At 37.4% G+C, this 22,093-nt stretch overlaps 1 protein-coding gene across 1 annotated transcript in view; it reads left to right on the top strand.

Moving 5' to 3' along the window:
- Positions 1 to 22,093, top strand: part of VWC2L (von Willebrand factor C domain containing 2 like) — a 151,865-nt gene that overhangs the window by 18,721 nt on the left and 111,051 nt on the right. Inside the window, exon 3 of the mRNA XM_028511006.2 lies at positions 6,646 to 6,775. Coding sequence (XP_028366807.1) covers positions 6,646 to 6,775 — 130 coding nt within the window. The remainder of the gene's footprint in view (positions 1 to 6,645; positions 6,776 to 22,093) is intronic.

Genomic DNA, 22,093 nt, shown 5'->3' with positions numbered 1-22,093 from the left:
TTATGCCATAAATTATCTCTAAAAGAAGAGTGCTTCTTAAAGCAGTATATTTTCCTTGGTAGGAATCAAATTTTAAAGAGTTGTTTAAGGGGAGCTTTTGCAAACGCAATCAGAGCTATCTTCTTTTTGAAAATTTTTGTCAATTATCAAAGAAATAGAGCACATGACATCCAAAATATAGTATCGTATGGTTAGAAGGAGAGTCATTGAAACCAATAGTGTGCTAACTTGGCACTTAAAATATGTCCTGTCCGTTCAGGTCTTCCTCCCTCCAGACTTCAACACAATGAGGGAGGACCCAAAAAAACCTGGAATTTACTTATAAAATGTTATATATTTATGTTTACATGTTTAGGCTTCATTCACCTTCAAAGTACTCTTCATTTGATATAATATGCCTACCAAGACTTTTTTCCACTGCTCAAAAACAGTTTTTGAACTTGTTTATTTTAATTTGCTGACTTTTAGTGCTTCTGCTGTTTTTGTTTTGTTTTGTTTTGTTTTGTTTCGCCTCTTCCACATAGGAAAAATATTTCCTTTTTGAGGACTTTTTTCATTCAGGGAAACAAAAGTTGTTGAGGGCAAGATCAGGTGAATAGGGAGGATGGGGCATGGGGGTCAGGCTGTTTTTGGCCAAAAAATGTGGAACATTCACCATGGAGTGGGAGAGTATGCTCATAAAGCACCCATCATGAAATGGGCAAACACATTAAAAGAGTCTTCAAAAAAAATTTACTGAAGCTGGACACAACCTCTCACAACAATACCAGCTGGTACAGTGATACAGATAAGTTTCTAGAATGCTCATTTAGTGGGGTAAGCCTATATTATAAGGAGCCTGCCCTCTGTAAGATAATTCCAGTGTTTTGGGTGTCTCCCCTCCTATTCACAGAAGGTTTTCTACAAATTAAGTTTTGTTTCTCAGAATATTCAGAATGTGTTTTGTTAGGCTTTGTACATTAACCTGTCCTTTAGGAAAGGGGACATGTTTAAAATCAGGGCTTTTTCCTAAAATAATATACTGAAATAATTTTCATAAGCAACCATTAAATTTGACACACATTATAAAATAAGACTAGCTTTTGTCAGACTCTCGAGCAATTCCATTGCATGCTTGCCCTAAATTTAGTTATCATGGCATTTTCTAGTGCAGTAAAAGTCTGCAATCATCTGCTAGATAGTCTAGTCAATGGAGTGCTTGAAGATTGACTTACTTTGTGATCCACACAATAGATATTATGAATTTCAAATTACCTTTAGAGAATGAGTTTATGTTCATTGCCATAATAGTGAAACTGAAATAGTCATTTCCTGTCTCCTAGTCAGAAACCTGTTCCCCTAATGTGCCCTTGAACACAGATGAAGTTGTCCAGAGGTGTGGCTTCACAAGTAAGAAAACATAAACCCTGCATAAATGATTATGCATATGTCAATAATTTTTTGACTATCATGTGCTAAGATATCTTCTTGGTGCTGAGAATATAGCAATGACCAACATACCATAGAAGAAGTTTATAATCCCTAGAGAAAGCAGACGAGACTAGAGTGGAAACAAATTGTAAGATAATTTCATGAACCGACTAGGGCTCTGAGTGGACACCATGACGGAAGGAGATGGCGGAAGGATCATCAGGCAGACCTCCCCAGAGAGCGGGCATCTGAGCTGACATCTAAGTAATGAGGCTTCAGGAAAGTAAAATAGGTGTGTTGCTTTTCTTTTTCTGAGTGAATTTTAGTGGTCATTTCAACCATTCACAATTACTCTTTATATAAGGGCCTCTAATAATTTTTAGTGTGTTTCTATCATGACTAATTCTATTAGTTCATAAATCCCCTCCCACCAAACCAAGTCCTATAAAACTTCTTCGCAAACTCTATCTGCAATCAGATTACACGTTGAACAAGAGAAATAACTTACTTATTCTTTTAAACAGTCTTAGGGTTCCAGTTTTATACTTTTTGAATTTTTTAGAAAGCCATCACTAAGTATGCAATAATGATGATGGTTATAATATTCCTTACATATTTCTATGTGCTTCACGATAACTCTGTGAAGGTGGTAATACTGTTATTCTCACTGTATAGATTAAGAAACTAAAGCATAGAAAGGTCATGCAATTTCGCCAATATTTCCAGCTAGTAAGTAAAGTATTATGGTTATCGAGAACTTCCTTTTAGCCACAACACCACAACCACCCAAATAAAGCCCAGTAAGTGAAACATTTGTTCTATTTTTTCTAATTATGGTTCCTAAATTTGTATGAATATTGTTATCTTAAACTTCACCAATTAAAAGAGTAAACTGAACGCTAATATGACCCTTGCCATTGGGAGGTCTGATGAATCTTACACTGTTACTACTTCCTCCTGGGCACTCTATGAGCAATGCCAACAGCAGTTACCGCAGAAATATTGATGTAGGGATGAAACATCCAGGCTTTCCTCAGGTATGGATACAGAATACAAAGTAAATGTGCATTGCTATAAACATTTGGAAAATTACATGTAGCCAATCTATCATAACATGTTCTAATAATCCTGTGTTGACTGTTAGCTTCCAAATCTCACAAGAACATATTTGACAATTTTTCAGGAGTTAATCAGTTATTCAGTAATTAAGTTACTGGTTTTCATTGTACTCTTCTTATTTCACAACATCGTAGAGCATTCCTTTGTTTCCAGGATTCTGGTAGCTCTCCTCCAACTCTCCAAAAATCTTCAAAAATCACGGACAGGGACATTGGGATTTCAGCTTTAAGGTCTTTAGAAGTTAACCAGATTGAAAATGAAATGAATTGCTGTGTTTCCCTTCTAATACTAAGGAAGAAAATTTGGATTCTAGTCACCTAAACCAATATTTAAAGAAGATTCTCCTTTTACTCATATAGAGCAGGAAAATCTCCCTTTGAAATTTGGGGGCAGCTGGGACAACATTTGGATTTGCCATACAAATGTATTCAGTGATAGCAGGAGCTACAGATAAAATGCAAAGTTTCTGCTTAAACAGGGTCCCACATTAGATATTCAAAACACTAAGTGGGAGGGGTAGGGATTCGTAACAGACATGTGCTCAATCATTGAGTACAAATAGTAACAAATTAATTTAACCTCTAAACCTAATTTCAATCAAGATTTATGTAAGGGTATATATATAGTGAATGTTACTTTATTTTCCAAAGCTTTCAAAAAAGTAAAATATTCTTTGACATTTCTTAGAAAAAGACTTTCCAAGTATAAAATTTTAGGATGGTGTCATTTAATCATCTTACCAAATCTCTAGCTGACTAGAGCCATGTACTAGACATAATTCACAGGTTCCTCTACAAAAAGCGTCAGAGTGATTTTTTTTTTCCCAAGTACTTATTTCAGTGTCCTCTGTTCCTCTGAGGAGAATCTTACTGCTTAATCTTAGGTTTTACAGGGACATTTTCAGATCTAATCTACAGTTTTCATATTGAAGAGCCTGATAAGAGGAAATCTGTAAGCAACTCAATGCTTAAGATGTAAAGATTAATTCAAAGCACCAAACCTTTCAGCGTTTTACACTGTTTGGTGGAAGGGATTTTTAAACTCTGAACCTAATGTCAAAGTAACACCCTGTCCACTCCTAGGAATCTTCTCAACGTTTAAGCAATGTGTTCACACAAGTGCAGGGAAAATGAGGGCAGTGAGGGAAGTCACATGGGGCAGGAAAACAATGGTGTTCAAACTGGTGAGCTTATGAAAGGGGATGGCAAGAGACAGAAGGGGCTGGAATGGGAGATCAGTGGGTTAAATAGATGGACTGTAAAAGGGGAAGGAGAGAGGCACACAGAGGCTTAAAATGAAAAGAAATAGATGGAGACAGATACATTATTTGGAAAAAAATGAATGAAAAGAGGAAATAACATGTTTCAAACAAGAGATTGTGGGCCAGGAAGGGACATGGGAATGTGGCATGTGAATAAAGCCCATGGCTGCGGTGACATTTTTATTTTTCTAATTTATGTTTCTGTTTATTCAAAAATCCCTTAAAAATAGGCATAAAAGTATAAACAGACATACTTTTCCCAGGAAGCCTTGCAGCCTTAGTTCTTACTCAAAGTATTTCCAGGGATTCCAGTACACTCGCATCCAGCCTCCACTGACTTCTGTCAGGTGCTCCCAGGTCTTTACTGGACCAGGATCTGTCACTGCTTTTCCCAGATACGCCCACATGTAGCTGCCAGGCTCCAAGGCTTGAACAGGCCAGGCTCCTGGAACGTTTGCCTCATGTAACCTAACTTCAGCCTACTACAATTTTCTACCAACTCACATTAGCAGAATGTCAAAAATCTCTGGCTCCATCATAATCTATGCACTTATTACCCTAGATAGTGAAATCTCCTTCTTAGCAAGAAATATCCATCCTCTGTAAAGCAATTATTTAGTTGTTAATGGCTGTTCCTGAGGAGCTTGTCTGTATGAAGAAGGGTACAAATCGCTGAAAAATAAAACACCCAGATGGGAGTGCACGTAATAGTGATTCTTGCTATCACATGGCAGCGCAGTATCTCGGTTAGGCCACTGAGATGGGAATCCTGCCTCTGCCCCTTACTGCCTGCCTGTGGTGCCTGGGGAAGCCACTGGACCTCTCTCAGCCTATATCCTCAGCTGTGAGATGGAGAAATAACAAATCTTCCTTCAAACAGTGTAATTACCCAGTAGTTAATAATGTTCAAAAACATTGGAATTGGGATAATATTCTTCATCCGTCTGTGCTGGGGATCTAATTGCCCAACAAATCTTTCTCAAAGACCACAATTACTTTGAGGTCCACATTTTGCATGGGAACATTTAGGGGGGACTTTGGGATTTTTAATGCCAGAATCAGTCCATTGGAATTGCCCAGATCAGCCCACCCCAACCCCTTCAGCAAGAAGGGAACCAGCCAAAAAAAAAAACGGTCACAGCTGTGCAAGGGCAGGGTGTGGAAGCCATGATAACAGCGGCTGATTTTTCTCTCATATTAGCAGGAAATGCAGGCCAAGTCCTAGCTATACTTTTAGAAGGCTGTGCAAACTACTGCTTTGTTCTTAACCAAGGAAACAGGACACCTCCTGGCAGTTTTTCTTGGGGATGTAAGATGCCACAATGGAACAGTATAGCAGCAAGAATTTCCATCTGTCACAAGGCTTCCTCATTAAACATTCCCTCTGTCAAATAATGTGCTTGTGGTATCAAAGCTTCCCCTTCATGTACTGAGATTATTTAGTAGAGGAGCTTTAGGAAAATCCCTGCGCTTGGCACAATACAATAAATTCTGCAATACTTAATGCAACTCACCACATGGTAAAGAGCTTAACTCTACCCTACAACAGACTCATTAGCCATGTTCAAAAAAAAAATAGCAATACTTTTTCCCATAGATTCTATGGCCACTTCTCTTGTTCCTACCAAATCTGAAAGTAAAGTAATTAATTGAAAGCTAGATACCATTCTTTAAGCAGAGTCCAAATATAAAATTAAAAATAATTAGTTAAAAGACTTCCACCCCCACAGGGTACCTGAGTCCAGGAGCACTGATATTACCCAAATTTTCAGATTCGTGAAGAAACAAGAGCTGACAGTGGTTATGGAGAGTAGCCACTAAGACAAAGGCAGAGGGCCTTCGCTAACACAATCCGGAAGGGAGCAAGGCAGAATTTTTTGGAAGCAAATGGCTTGATTTGAGAAGTATAGACCTGCATAACTTCCTAGACCTCCAAGTTGTCACTCCAGAATTCTAAACCTCTGTTTCATGGAAAAGGAGGGCTAGGACCTGTAAAGAATGTAAAAGTTACAGACTGGCCACTGCTTGCAATTATTTGTGGTGTGGACAGTTTCGAAAGGGAAACAAAATCCCAAACTCACTCTTGGTCGGTAAGTACTTGGAAGGCAAAAATTGCTTTCTGATTCCTTTCTTTTTTCTTTTTCAATCACAATTTACATTCAATTTATTTTTTCCTTTAAATTACTTTTCAGTTCTATTTTCAGAGTCTTTGACTTTTAAAGAGTGACTTTTTAAGTCAATGGATGTTCAATTATTCATAAAAGCAAGCAGGCAAGATGCAAGGTATTCCCAAAATCTTTCAAGAGGCAGTACCTGGATGTCTAGATGCCAAATGCAATCTCCTGTAAAATTCATATTGAAAACATGCCATTTAAAGTCTAGGTTAGCTTGAAAAAGAAAGAGTTCATACAAAGGGTAAGAATGTCCACTTAGCATTTTCTTGCTTCTCAGTAATTTTCTTAGGAAGAAAAATGGCAAATGGTACAAACCTATTTCCTATGTTCCAGGCTTGTTCCTCTTTACCAGAGGAAAGCAGAGCCATCAGCACATCTGGAAACCGACCCAGAAGGTGACATATTAGTTGTCCAAGAATTTGTTTGGAAAGTAGGAACACAGACAGGGGAAGTCGTATGTGAGGGCCCAGTTGCTCATGGCAACCTGAGCCACACAGGGCAACCTACCACGGCTTGAATGCCAAGGTTGCCTTCTTTTGGGGAGGAATGATCCTACACATGGTAAATGGAGTTCATACAGTAAAGCCAATATAAACACTAATGTTTTGTCTTCTGACAGCATATGAATGTGCAAGCATTGAGTTATAGGAGAAAAGGGGCTAATTTTAGATTTGTTCCTAGCCCTCTCCATGTGAATGGTGTCGCTGTGAGCCCAGCAATGAAGTTCACTGTGTTGTAGCAGACTGCGCAGTTCCTGAGTGTGTCAACCCAGTCTATGAACCAGAACAGTGTTGTCCTGTCTGCAAAAATGGTAAGACCATATTGCATTAGCTTTCAAAGAGGGGTTAGTGCAAAGTACAACTATTTCACCACCGCACACCATTCAGTACGAGAGCCTTCTCATAAGATCTGCCTGTGGTTTTTCAAAATGGGCATGGCCAATTTATATTTTTACCCCACTCTAAAGTGAAAATAAACCAGTAATGGGTGAATCATGGAGCTTTCCAATGGGGAACTAAATCTCTTGTAAGTTCACCTTGTTCAATGACTATTATTTATTGTTGACTTATAAGAAGTATATTGGAAAGAATAAGTACCATCTTTTCATAGTGACTGAATTCCTCTCTTGTGGAGGCTATGAGGCAGTTCACATCATTTCTAGTGCACAGCCCAGAATCAAGAGGATCAATGCCAGGTATTTTGCTTCTGGCATAGATATGACTTTAGGTTGAAAGTTATCAAATAAATACAAAATTCTATTATTAACACACTTGAGTTGAAGTAAGAAAGACTAGAAAGTTTAGGACTTTTATTCTAGGTTCTTACAGTGGAATCTTGCTCTCATAATAATTTTGCCAAAGAGAGGAATTTGTTTTATAAGATTATGGCTTTCTTTTTGGCTCTCATGGAACAAAGGGGTGGAAATGACTACAGTATGCCAAAGTCAAGGTGAGGCTGCAGCAAAGACAGTGGGATGCCACAAATCCAGAACAGCATATCAACAAAGCCAATGTTATACTCTTCCTATGGGTCATATACTACCGAGAAATGAAGTTTTGCTAGGTAACACTCTACCGATGACCCCTCTTTGCATTAATATCTGCTTGAAAAAGTGGTTCTAGCTCTTAATTAAGCTGAGGTCACTCTAATGCTAAATCCCTGTGCCCTTTTTTGAGTGAGTACTGCTCATCTTCATCTATTCCATTTTTGGGGCCCCTAAATTTGGCATGATGTTAGTTCACATACTAATCTTTTACTTGCAGAACTATAATTAGTGAAGAGGGGTATCAGGTTATTTAGTTAAAAAAAACCTCAAACGCAGCTCGGATTGTTTTAATAATTTTACAGTTTGGTGTCTTCCCAAAGGACTTCTAATGAACCCTATGACATTTTTCCCAGCACAGGTTTTAGTCTTTCTGATTACATAAACCCATGGAGGGGAATATTAGTCTGCCCCCCTGGCTCCTCCTTTTCTTCTCACCCCTTCCCCACACTGACCTGGGCCATGCTGGCCATCACTCTGACTTAGCATAGGGACATAAATATCCACCCAAAGTTCTAACCTAACTAATATAAGCAAAGAAGTAAAATTTAAGACTTTACATTTTGAAAATGATTTTGAAGAAACTGGAAAAGATATAGGGGAAACCAAAGGATGATTTAGTGGTTGAAGAATAGGACCTATGAGGCCAGACTGAAGGAGTTAGCATAATTTGTCCTGGAGAAGAGAAGGCTCAAGGGAAACCTAACTGTCATGAAGTATATGAATGGTTAGTCTAAAGTGGAAGGGGACCTGTTATTTTTCATTTTCTCCAAGGACAGAAGGAAGAAAAAATCAGCTGCCTAATCAATCTTTAAAATTAGGATTGACACGTCTTTGACTGAAGACTGTTATTTTTTTTTTCCTAGAAGCAACTGTCTAAATAGGTCCTTGAGGATCTTCTCTTCCCTAAGCAGCCCTGGTTGGCTTTGTTTTGCATTTAGGGAAAACAGATTTATGCTCACGGTTAAAAACTCTTGTCTGGGCATACTCAGGATACTCACAGATTTAAAGCATTCAAGACCATATATTTATCATAGAGGTTTACACACGCCTGCCACATCATCCTCGCTACCTCACACCAAAGCCTACAATATATCCAGAGTTAATTTCTGTGTCAAATGTTAAATCAGCCACTACAAGCTAGTCATGCTTAATTTGATATCTCCCAAGATTATCCTATTTCTCTCCATCATGTGCCAAAGTAGGAATCTATCTTCAAGTGAATCCCTCTTTGTACAACAACATATAATGAATGGGCTTCATTGTTCAATTAATTAGTTAGTTAATTAGTGACCCATTGGTATTCCTGAAGAGCATACAGAGTCCAGCAGAAGTAATAGCTGCTTGAGTGCGGTTGGTAGAGTAATAATGTGATTGTAATAATTTATAGTTTTAATTTGAACATTTCGTCTAAAATGTCACATGGTGTTTTTGAGTGTGACATTTTATGTCACAGAGTTACATGCTTAATGATTTTATAATTTAAAAAGGGGCATTATTTGTGCTGGACACTGTATGTTGATAGAACAAGAGGTATTATTAAATTTTTCCAAATTTTTGTTCATGAAGCACTGCAAAATGACCACTTCTGTACCCTTTCACCCTTTCCAAAGAAATTTTTTTCTCTAAGAGACGTGAACCTAAATTAAAATGAGGAGGAATACTAACTCTTATGGTACTATAACATTATGACATTATTTTTTATTATTATATACCGGCAATTAGTCACTTGTGCTCAAAAGTAGAGCATAAGCACTGTCAGAGAAGAACATGTTAAGGACCGCTAGAGAATCCTTACCACCACCAGTGTTACCGGGATGTTTATTGAGGCAACAGACCGAGCCCAAGTCTTACTTGCCTCATCGGACGCCAGACCCCGTGAGCAGAAACAGATGACCTGTGTGTAGAAAAGGTGGGGGAAATGCACGTTTATCATGACAAGACACAACTAGAGCAATTTCCTAAATTTCCAGCCCATGATAAGCCTGCCTCATTCTGGGTGACAAGATTAATTTGCCCATTATAATGTAAACTATTTTCAAAGTATGACACTATATTCTTATATTTTAAAATAAGGTAAAAATCGACTCTGTGGGTTCCAGGTAGAGGGACTAGATCTTAATTTGTAAACAGTCCTCTAACAGTTTCTACATTTTAAAAATCTTCATAAATATTGAAAATTTTCAGTTCTCATAAATGCTGATTATCTTGGCTGGCAAATACTTTCCTTTTGCATACTAAGATTGTTCTGCCTTCCTGAATTATAATTTACCAAGAGCAAGAGGCATTAAAGATATAAAAGTTTAAAGCAATAGGATCTACCACGCCTAACATTAAATCTCAATATTCAACTAATATCAAAATCTTTCTTCTCAGATTATTTAAGAGCAAACAAAGCAAAGAAGTATAATGACGTGTAGTTTTCCAGGGGAAAAAAAAGTAGATGCAAATGCAAATGTGATGATTATCTTTAGATACAAGTATTTTTTTTAATATTATAAAGTATAAGGTAATATGCTCCCTAGCTAAACAAAGATAGCTCACCTTTATTATCCATAATATAATATTAAGAACACATTTCAAGTCATATACTTCTAAATTTTTTCTCTAAGTATGTTAAAAAAAGAGGAAGGAATGAAAATTTTTAATTTCCTGGTCTCAATGCTTACCTCAAGCAAGATTTTCTGTGAATATAGCCAAGCCATAAAATATACTCCATTAAACTTAAGTTAGTTTAGCACCAAATAAAGACTCTCAATGTAGTCTGAATAAAACAGACACAGTAAGGAAAAATGTGGGTGGCTGGGCACACCTAAACCAGGAGAAGCAAGAGGACGGTAATTATTTATTTGGGGAGAACTGGGAGGTTACTATAGGAATTTGTTGTTTTCAAAAATATTATTAAGCATTTGCTTCTCCCTCTTCTATGTATCTGCAAGAGCTAGTAATTCAAATGCTTCCTGAATGATATGACATTTCCAGACTATTTTTAGAAATACCACAATGGTATTACTTTGACCTGCCTTTTGGCCCTAATACATTCCATGTGAATTAATGATTACTCTTTATGGGGTTTTGTTATTGTTATTATTGGTGTTGTTTTAATGACATGAGAAAATAGGTTAGCACAGCATCTGCTTGAAGCAAACATTCTACATTGTAGAGTCTCACAAATATTTCAAATATTTGGTAACTTATCATACCTTTGACTAGTGAAATAAATGATCATTAGGGCATCTAAATGACTAACTGCATTTTTTTTTTCATGTTTCATCACCAGTATGTCAGTGAGCTCAATGTTCTTGCTGGCATATATAGTCAGTCAGTTTTCATGGTTCTGAAGGAAAAGTCACTTCATGAAAAATTGGAATAGTCAGGAAACACTGAGAAAAACCTCTATACACATGAAGCGAGGCATTTTCATATCCTATCTAACGAAACTCAAGTTGTCATAAGCCCTGTTTAAATATTTAATTCCATATCCGTACTCTCTTCTAGTTTGGTAGTGAACCAAATAAAGCAGGAAACAGACCAGCCAAAAGGGCAAATGGAAAGAAGACCACAGAGGGGTGGGCAGTGCACACGTCAGAGAGAGAACGCGCACGTAGCGGCATCTAGTGCCTCCTAGAGGTCCTCGGGAGAAAATGTTTGACACGTATCATTGTTAACGTCCTTAACATACGAATTGTTCCTTGAAATAAGAGAAAAAGAATTCCACAGGGAGGGAGGAAATGAGCAAAGGGCATATAAAGAAAATTCATAAATACATAACAATTGGTTTCACCCCACAAGGGATCAAGAAGATAGAAACTGAAGAGATAACAATATCATACTGATAATAATTTGAGATTGATGATACCTCAAATTAGCAAAAACATTAAGGGCAGAGAGTATAATGAAGAACGATTAAAATACTAACTCCCTAAACTAAAGCCATCGGGGTGTGGGTTTTATGGAGGGTATGCAGTTCTTATATCATATAAAGTATTACATCGTCAATAGGTCTAGTGCAGCATTCTTCAATCAATCGCATGAACATTTCTGCAACAAAATATAGGATAATCATACTATAGAGTAAATATAGAATCTCACATCATCTCAAGTCAGGGTTTCAGCCCAACTGAGTTTTGGTATAAAAGTTATGAAAAAATATCACAGTTTCGGGGATTGTAGGAAAGGTTTGTACATTTGTAATAGCAAACAGAATATAGCAGTGGGCTAAAATAGTTATTTATCCTGACCAAGAGGAAGGTACAAAAATAGCTTTAAATTAGGAACTATCTAAATATAATTTATTCTACTACTAAATTGAAGACAAAGAACATATTATTTCTATATACACATGAAGACATTAGGCAAAAACTCTTAAAAATCTCTTCATCAAATAAGACAAAGTGAATAATTTTTGTACAATAAAATACATCTCCCTCAGGCCAGAAAGAGAAAATAATGTTTAAGTAAACTCTGATGCATTCTCAATAAAGTCACAAAGAGACCAGGATGTCTCAGACAGACAGTAGGTATAAACTAGGTAATGTAATTAGAAAAAAAAGACAGGAGAAAACAATGGAAATAAGAAGATAAAACTGTCACATTGTCATATGACAGGGTTGTATGCTCAGAAAACACTAGATAATAGAATAAAACTACTGTAAAGATAGGGTACAAAATGAATGTATGTATCTTCTTATGTATATGTATGTGTATATATGTTATTAAAATAAAATTGTGGCATCAATAGATTGTACAGAGATATTAACAGAATATAATAGAAAGTTCATAAACAGACCTAACAGCATGCAAATTTGGTACATCACAGAAAAAAAATTGTACTTTAAATCAATGGCAGAAAAATAGTTTGTATAAGACAAACAGGATAAGTTGTCTGAAAAATAATTTAAATTTCCTACCTTATCTCACACTTCATTAAAAAAACAGTTAAAGACAGATTTAAATATAAACTATTTTCCAAAATGGTACAAGAAGATACCCCAGATAATTTGATTTTGTAATCTTGAAGTAGATAGATTTTTAGCATAATCAATAAAATATATTAAAAAATAAATACAGAAGAAGAAATACATACTTTTATGAATAAATTCCAGGTGTTTTGGTCCCACCTCATATGTGGAAAACAAAAATTCTGATTTAATGTCATTAAGCTGGACAATAGAATAAATTATAAAGAGGCCTCACTTTCTCTATGTTTAGCTTACAAGATATTGCTACAGAGTAAGCACTTTAAAACTTACTGACTTTGATGCACATTCTAAGCATCTCAGTTTCATAATGGATAACTAATTGTTCAAGTTGCCTTCATTGTGGTATCTGCCTCCCCCTCTTATCACTCCAAGACATAGTAGTCAAATATCTGGTAAAATCATCTATTCTCCCTGTCTCTTTAATGCCACATTTGTAACTGCTAATTATCTTAAAGCCTAATATTACAATAATTTCCATTCAAATATCATAAAAACTTATGTACATGATAAAAAAAAATCACCAGTACCTAAGAGCCTCTTTGGAAAAGTTTCCACCTGTATCAGTCTGCTTGGGCTGCCCTAACAAAATACCACTGACTGGGTGGCTTAGACAACACTCATTTTCTCACATTTCTGGAGGCTGGAAGTCCAAGACGGAGGTGCTGGCAGATTCAGTTTCTGGTGAAGGACACTCTTGCCGGCTGGCTGACAGCCATCTTCTTGCTGTGTCCTCGCATGACCTATTCTCTGTGCGTGTATGGAGAGAGTCTCTGGTATCTCTTCCTCTTCTTTTTCAGTATATTTTATTTACTTAAAATGGTATATCCTATTACAGTTCCAATGTTTCTCTCTCCTTTATCCCCCTACTCCCTGCACTCCCCCATCCTCCAGCGTTTTTACCTCCTTAGTTCATGTCCATGGGTCGTACATATAAGTTCTTCGGCTTCTCCGTTTCCTATATTATTCTTAACCGCCCCCTGTCTATTTTGTGCCTACCTATTATACTTCTTATTCCCTGTACATTTTCCCCCCATTCTCCCCCTCCTACTCCCCACTGGAAACCCTCCATGTGATCTCCATTTCTGTGATTCTGTTCTTGTTCTAGTAGTTTGCTTTGTTTTTATTTTCATTTTTTAGGTTCAGTTGTTGATCGTTGTGAGTTTGCTGTCATTTTACTGTTCCTAGGTTTTAATCTTCTATTTTTTAGATAAGTCCCTTTAACATTTCATATAATAAGGGCATGGTGATGATGAACTCCTTTAACTTGACCTTATCTGGGAAGCACTTTATCTGCCCATCCATTCTAAATGATAGCTTTGCTAGATAGAGTAATCTTGGATATAAGTCCTTGCCTTTCATGACTTGGAATACTTCTTTCCAGCCCCTTTTTGCATGTGAAGTTTCTTTTGAGAAATCAGCTGATAGTCTTATGGGAACTCTTTTGTAGGTAACTCTCTCCTCTTGCTGCTTTTAAGATTCTCTCCTTATCTTTAATCTTGGGTAACTGAATTCTGATGTGTCTTGGTGTGTTCCTCCTTTGGTCCAATTTCTTTTGGGACTCTCCGGGCTTCCTAGACAACTATTTCCTTAGCCAGATTGGGGAAGTTTTCCTTTATTATTTTTTCAAATAAGTTTTCAATTTCTTGCTCTTCCTCTCCTTCTGGCACCCCTCTGATTTGGATGTTGGAGCATTTGAAGGTGCCCCAGAGGTTCCTAAGCCTCTCTTCATTTTTTTGCATTCTTGTTTTTTCATTCTAATTTGGTTGAATGTTTATTTCTTCCTTTTGTCCCAAATCTTTGATTTGAGCCCCATTTCCTTCCCTTCACTGTTGATTCCCTGCATACTTTTCTTTATTTCACTTTGTGTAGCTTTCATTTCTTCCTTCATTTTGCAACCGAGCTCAATGAATTCTGTGAGCATCCTGATTACCAGCGTTTTAAACTCTGCATCAGATAGGTTGTTTTTCTACTCATCACTTAGTTCTTTTTCTGGAGTTTTTAATCTGTTCTTTCATTTGGGCCATATTTCTTTGTCTCAGTGCACCTATTATATAGTAAGGGGTGGACTGCACTGGCTAGATTTTAAAAACAGACAAAAATCCCCACATAGCAAAACAAAATTAAACATCACTGTAAAAAAATTAAAAACTGAGTGAAAAAAATTAATCTTATATCCCAAATGTTTACTCTCTCACATCTATACAGAGCTCTTAGAAATTTAGAAGGAAACTAAGCAAAAATTCTGTTTTTTCATTGTTGTTCAATTACAGTTGTCCCCATTTCCCCCCATTACTCTCTCTTCAAAAGTCTTTACAGAAGAAATAAAACAAAAAGTTCCCAAAACATATGAAAACTTGCTCAAAGAGGAGCAACAGGGGAAAAATTGAGATAACTATAATTGAACAACAATAAAAAAATAAATAAAAATAAAAATTTATACCAGCTTTTACTTACAGATTGAAAAAAATTAATAAAATTTAATAAAACAGACAATCTTTCATATTGCTGGTGCATGTATAAATTGGTAAAAGTTTCCTGGAAAAAATTTGACAATATATGTCAAATTCAAAGTTTATAGCCCTGGCTGGCGTAGCTCAGTGGATTGAGCGCAGACTGGGAACCAAAGTGTCCCAGGTTCAATTCCCAGCCCGGGTACATGCCTGGGTTGCAGGCCATAACCCCCAGCAACCGCACATTGATGTTTCTCTCTCTCTCTCTCTATCTCCCTCCCTTCCCTCTCTAAAAATAAATAAAATCTTAAAAAAAAAATTCAAAGTTTATGTACCTTTTACCTCAGCAATAACACTTCTATTTACAGATGTGTGAAATGGCAAGTGAGCAATGTTACTCATTTAGTATGCTGTACCTCTGATTTTCTGATTAATGAAATATGATCAAAGAATTTATAGAAATAACTATAGATTTAAAATTTTAAGTGTGGTATTAGTTGATAGGAAGACCTAATTTATTTTTTTAAATAACCAGTGAAACATTTTATTGCATTAGCTTTCATTTACCTTCCTTTTATTTCTTCATCTCATGTTATATTTGTAAACTTTAATTGCACATTGCTCAAAATTGTATAATAGAAATCTACTTAGCATCAACAGATAGTTGGCTACTTTTTTAAAATTGTTTTTTTGTCCTCACCTAGGACATTTTATCTAGGAGAGAGAGAGAGAAAAGAAAAACACTGATGTGAGAGAGAGACATTGATTGGTTATCTTCAGAACCTGCAACCTAGGTATGTGGCCTGATGGGGAATTGAACCTGCAGCCCTTCAGTGTGTAGGGCGATGCTCCAACCAACTGAGTCATACTGGCCAGGGCAGTTCTCTACTTTATAAAGAAAAATAAATAAATATTAATGTTTGGTGGATATATGTTTACCATTTAAAAATTACAAAAACTTGCTAAGATCTATTTTTAAGATAACAAATAAACCATACAAGATTTTCAAATGTGAAAACTCAAATTTGTTAGGTTGCTATTTACCTAGTGATAAATTACATGGAAATCCTATCAAATTTTCAAAAGTGATATAATTTTTTGTAAGTTGACAAAAATTGGAAAATTTAAGTGCATGAATGGAAAGGAATGCACTTAGTAAGACTGAGAAATTCAATCTACCAGATATATAAAAATATATAAAGATATAATACTTTAGTATGATATTGAAACAAAAATAATTAGATTTATAGAAAAAAATTACAAAGTACCAACATTTGTATTATAATTTTTATGAAAGGAAAAATTAAAATGCAAATTAGGTAACATAACTTTATCCATAAATGTCTTCATAAACTAAAAGAAGTCAATGTCTGCTTGGTAAAGGTAAGATAGAGCTGGCAATCTCAGGCACTCTGGGTGAAAATATAAACTGATGTGTTCTCTCTGAAGGGCCATTAAAGTGCGCAGAACTTTGATCCAACAATGTCACTTCTAGAAGTTGATCAAAAGAAACAATTAGGTAAATATATAAATATGTGTGTAGACAGTTTTTTACCACAGCAAAAACTTAGAAAACCTAATACCTAAACAGTCAACAATAAGGTAATTTCTTAAGAAAAACTACAGAATATCTACATGAATTGACTACTAAGAAAACATGGCAAGTAATATTATAGAAAAAAATTAAGAACATCCTCCAAAAAATACATTTTCAGAGTATAATTATTAAAATGAATTAGTAGTGCCCCAGGCAGTGTGGCTCAGTTGTTTGGGCATCATCCCCAAACCAAAAGGTTGCCAGTTCAATTCCCAGTCAGGGTACTTGCCTGAGTTGTGGGTTTGGTCCCAGGTGATACGGTAAGCAACTGATCAGTCTTTTGCAATGATGTTTCTCTCCCTCCCCTTCCCCCTTCCTTTCCTTCTCTCTAAAATCAAAAATTAGTTAATTAATTAAATTTAAAAACTGATTTAAAAAATAAATAAGTAAAAATAAAATACACTTGTAGGTCAGAAGGCAATTTATATGATATGATTTTTGTTAAAAAGGCATATATATCATATGTATAGAAAACAACAGGAAGAAGATACTTAAAAATGTTAATGGTACTTCACTCTTTTACTTTCTTCCCTTTGCTAGCTCATATTTTCTAAATGTCCTACAACAGACTTGTACTAGCCTTGTGATTTAAAAGAGAAAATAGAAAAATTCATTTAAAAGATTATGTAAAATTTTCTATTTTATAATTTAATAACCAAATAATCAAGGATGTGTTACTTATTAGAAATCGCATTATAATTCCTTGTTACAATTTATACTCTATAAATTAATTAACCAACTAACAATTCTACCACTTGACTTTTAGCTCCTTAACTTGAGATTTTTTAATAAAACCTTTGGACAAACCTCATTGCCCATTTTATGTGCCTATTAGGACAATCGCTAAAATATTCAGTTAAGTAAATCCATTTATATTTTCATGAAGCTATTGCACAAAATCAGCCTTTGAAGTCTGAAGACTGGGGGCAAGTCTCGCACCTTAATTTGATATTTCCTCACCTCCTCAAAGGCAGACAATTAGTAACAAGTGAAACACAGACACTGAAAACAAATACGCTGAAGAGGAAAACATTTCTGACAACTGCACAGATTCATTTGCTACACAGTCCCCGAAAATAATTCATGATGAAAGCACATCCTAGGAAAGGCAGTTTCAAAGTCTGTGTTTCACTGACTCCATAACCAAAGGTCAGAATTATCATATCCGTATAAAGTAGACATCAAAACAGAGTAATTATAGATAGCTATTTTAATGAGCCACAAACAATAATTTCCCCTTGCTTTCATAGAGGTTCCTTCAAAGTATGAAAGAAAATATTGATATTTATGTTGTCTTAAACCATCAGGATTCCCTCTTCATTCATCAGCAAATTAGATTTCAAGAACATTATTGTACCATGTTGACACAATGAAAATTAATGCCATATTCATTTCCTGCTAACTACATCTGTTTTCCAAGTACCAGGACTACCTGGTCCTTCAGAAAATGAAAGAAAACCAGCACGTGCAAATGCGTGAGCTTTTTCTGTTTCCTCTCCCACGTATAGGAGAAGCCTGGGGCCTCTACTTCCCCTACAGAAGCGTTCAGAATGTCGAGTCTCATCCTCCCACAAAGTACACACTTACCCCTCTGGGAACAGACACATTAAGAAGTTGCACTCGGCCCTTCAAGTGCCATGTAGTGCTTTCATGTTCAGTGTATCACCCCCACAGGGTGCCCGAGAGACCAGAGGAGCAGAAACGAGCACACACATACTATCTTTTCCTAAATGTTCATATAGCCTCAAGACAACCTGGCTTAAAACTAGTAGTTTAGCAAAGTATTGACCATGCCTCCCAGAACCGGCCATGCATTTCTATTCTTCTCTGTTACTCTCGAGCCTCTCTTCAATTACGTTTCTATAGAATATTGCTGACTTTTAGGATTATATTTGGTAATCTCTCATAAAACAGCTCTGTGAACTGCAGGTGGCAGGAGCAGGGCAGCTGGTGTCATGAGCAGGTCCCTTGGGAGCTGGATTGCATTCTAGGAGTAACTAAGTGGGGTGAGGGCTGACTGGGAAGCCAAGGCATTCAGTCTGGCCAGGATTTGTGCACTCCGAGATGTAATCTCATCTCTCTAAAAGAGGCTTAAGTCTTGGCGTGGGGGAGCCACAGAAGTGCGGAGCCACCAGTCTATAAGGACCCCCAAGCTCTTCCTCACCTGCTCAGACAACCACGTTAACGCTCAGAGGCACCCAAACATTACTGGGTCACTGCTGATGATGAAGGCACAGATTAAGTCTCAGAGTCTTGCTTCATCCACGTCTCCTTTCTGACACAGGCATGAGCAAGTGGTCCTCTCTCCACCGCACATCAGCCTTGCCATGCAGAGCTTCAGGCTTTTCAGAAACAGAGGTCCAGAGCAGGCTGTGTCCCACCCCCCTCGCCTTCCACCCCCACTAATCTGTGTGAACCTTGTGCGGCCAGATAAGACAGAACCTCTTGGTCCTATACCTCCCACACCACCAGTAAAGAAAGGACCCAGAACTCTGAATATTCCTGAAAACATCCTAATACCTCCTCAGCCAACAGCCATAGACTCACCCTCACTTTTGGACTTGAGACACTTAGGACTGATTTTTTCCCTGCTTATCTCAGACCCACCAGGAGCCTAGGAACTCAGGCCCTGGACTCTGATCCCTGTACAATCCTGTAAGCCATGAGGTAACACTCAAAACTGCCCCTTTCCATCCCTATTCCCTATTTTTCATTCCCCATCACCCCCAAGGCCAGATGAATAACACAGATGTTACACATTTAGTTGCTCGTCTCCCCTCTGCACAAACGCATAAGCCCCATAGAGGCAAGGATTTTTGTCTTGTTTTGTGTAATTGTATCCCCACAACCTATAGTGCATTGTAGGTGTAAAGATACATTGTTGAATAAGTGAATGAATGAACGAACATCCATAATGTTCCTTTGGGAGAGAAAAAGTTAAATAAGAAATTTGATTCTTTGAGTTATGTTAAATTCTTTCTTGAAAAGTCCTATTCTTCTATTTCATAGAGAACTGTCATGTGGAGACTCTAGGATGCATGGTGCGATGGGAAGGGGATGCTCGTTAGATTTCCTTCCTAATTGTAGTTTGCCACTAAGATTAGTGGTACCTATGCTGATGGAAGGTGTATAGAGGTGATTTAGAAGAGAGGGGCCAAAGCCCTGGCTAGCGTAGCTCAGTGGATTGAGTGCAGACTGTGAACCAAAGCATCGCAGGTTCGATTCCCAGTCAGGGCACATGCCTGGGTTGTAGGCCACAGCCCCCAGCAACCGCACATTGATGTTTCTCTCTCTCTCTCTATCTCCCTCCCTTCCCTCTCTAAAAATAAATAAATAACATCTTTTAAAAAAATAAAAGAGAGGGGCCAATTGCCAGGGGTAACCGAGTCCAGCTTGATGTTTTACTGCTTCATAATCTGGCCACGGACTCTTAAAGCTTCTGTTTCTTAAGAACTGATTTAACTATGTAATGCAATGGGTTACTTTAGTGCAAAATTAATGTCACACTTTAGCCAGCATTATCCTTAATGATATATTTTATCCGAAAAGAGGGATTGGACTTTTCAGATTTAAAGAAGCCACGAGCATTGACTTGAATATGTGATCTGTCAGAGTTTGGTGCTATCAACTGGTGAAAATGAGACTTGATCATGGGGCAGAGGGAGAAAAAAAAAACTGATTGCAGAGGATAATGTTTAATTCCAGAAGTCAAACGATGCCACTGGGAAAGAGATCGGAAATACGGCATAAAACAGGGGCAAAGGAAACTTGCTCAGCGGTATTTTTTCCGGCACACAGCCACGGGGGAACTCTCCAAGGATCGCTGCAGCAGAGGCAGGAGGCTCTGGCAGTCACACCTCTGATATTTAATGTAGCTCGGAGCTGCCTCAGATCAATCCATCAGAAATGTGAAACCGCCTTTTGAACATGTTTACGGCTGGATACCCCTCGACTGAGAAAAGGGAAATGGGAAGTTCCTGCGTACACACTGACTTTGCTTCCATGAGCTTCCCTGTGCACAGAGGGATGGCATGGAGCAGCCATAAATGCTGCTGCTTGTCAGGGTGCGTAACACCGAGTCCTCCCTTCCTCTCATCCTCACTTTTATGTGTTCCGCGGAAGGGCCCATAAAGCAACACACCTGCCTTCTGCAGGGCTAAGCCCAGTTGGTTTCTAGCATCGTTAAATAACAATATAGCCGGCAGTGTTGTATCCGAGTCTTTTCATATGGGAACAACACATACCGCACTGGGGGCTGAGGTCATGTGTTTAAGGTGTGGGGTTTGTGGTGTGTGCATCCTTAGTCCAGCCTGCTTTGATTTGATCATTTCTTTATTGGAATAAGTCAGGCAAGAGAAAAGCAAGTAGCATACAGTTTCACTTACATGTGGAATCTAAAAGCAAAACAAAATAAAAACAGATGAAACACAGAGACCAAAGGAATGGTTACCAGAGGGAGTGGGAGAGGGAATAAGTTCAAAGGGGCGGGGGAAGAGAGGCAACAGTATCGTGATGTTTACATGGTGCCAGATGACGACTAGAATTAGTGGGGTGACCAGACCACAATGTAAGGTATAAAAATGTTGAATCACTGTATTGTGCACCTGAAACTAATCAAGACAAGAGTGTATGCCAGCTACATTAAATAAAAATAAATTTAAAAAAAGAATGGAGATAATGATCAAGAAAAGCAATATAGGAGGAAAGCTGTAGGGCAGAGGAGAGCATGGGAGCCTTTCAAGCCAGAGTTCCTGCAGGTTGATGGTAAAGAAAAAAACAAAAACTTAATTGGATTCTGTTTAAACCCCCAACAAAGGCAGCAGTCCAGTCCCAGAGCTGAGAGAAGTAACCAGCCTCCTCTACCACATCCTGGGAGGTATACTAAAAACCTCATCATCCCATCAAAAGCAGTGCTCCTTCTAGTCTGTCAACATATGTGTCCACGTACACACATTTATACAGATTTTCATGCTCACGATGACTTTCAAATCTATAATGTTCATAATTGATGTCACCAAAAATTTGAGAATAGCTAGGACATGAGGTATTATGTGACACCAACGAGGTTACATGTTTTGTGGGCGTTTATCAGATGAGTAGGTAATCGAATATAGGTCCAATTGATTTAAATAAGGGGAAGAGTAAACCCGGGCTAAAGGGAGACGGTAGGAAGGTCCTGGACCACAGAAAGAGAGCACACCTGGAACAGGTGACGGTAGGGGGAGTAAGGGAGTAAGGGAACAATGAATGCTGGGAAATTGAAATGGAAAGGGATTTCTGCTGATGGCACACATTCTGAGAGAAATAGTTTCCTTCTTATATTTTCCAAATAACTGGTCTATTAATGATAATCAAACTACTAAGAATAACACCAGGTTTCATTTATTAAGTCCTCATATGTTCTGTGTGCTTTGAAGATATTAATATATTTAACCTTTACAATATTCCTATAAAGAGGAAACAATAATTGACAGTTTTCAGGGCAAGAAACTGAGATTAAGGTTAATAAATCACCCTCAGATACACAGCTGGGATTTGAAGCCTGCTCTCCCAAATG

This window comes from Phyllostomus discolor, chromosome 4, assembly GCF_004126475.2.
Source record: "Phyllostomus discolor isolate MPI-MPIP mPhyDis1 chromosome 4, mPhyDis1.pri.v3, whole genome shotgun sequence".
NCBI lineage: Eukaryota > Metazoa > Chordata > Mammalia > Chiroptera > Phyllostomidae > Phyllostomus > Phyllostomus discolor.
The sequence above is the reverse complement of the archived record's forward strand: the minus strand, read 5'-3'. Positions and strand labels throughout refer to the sequence as shown.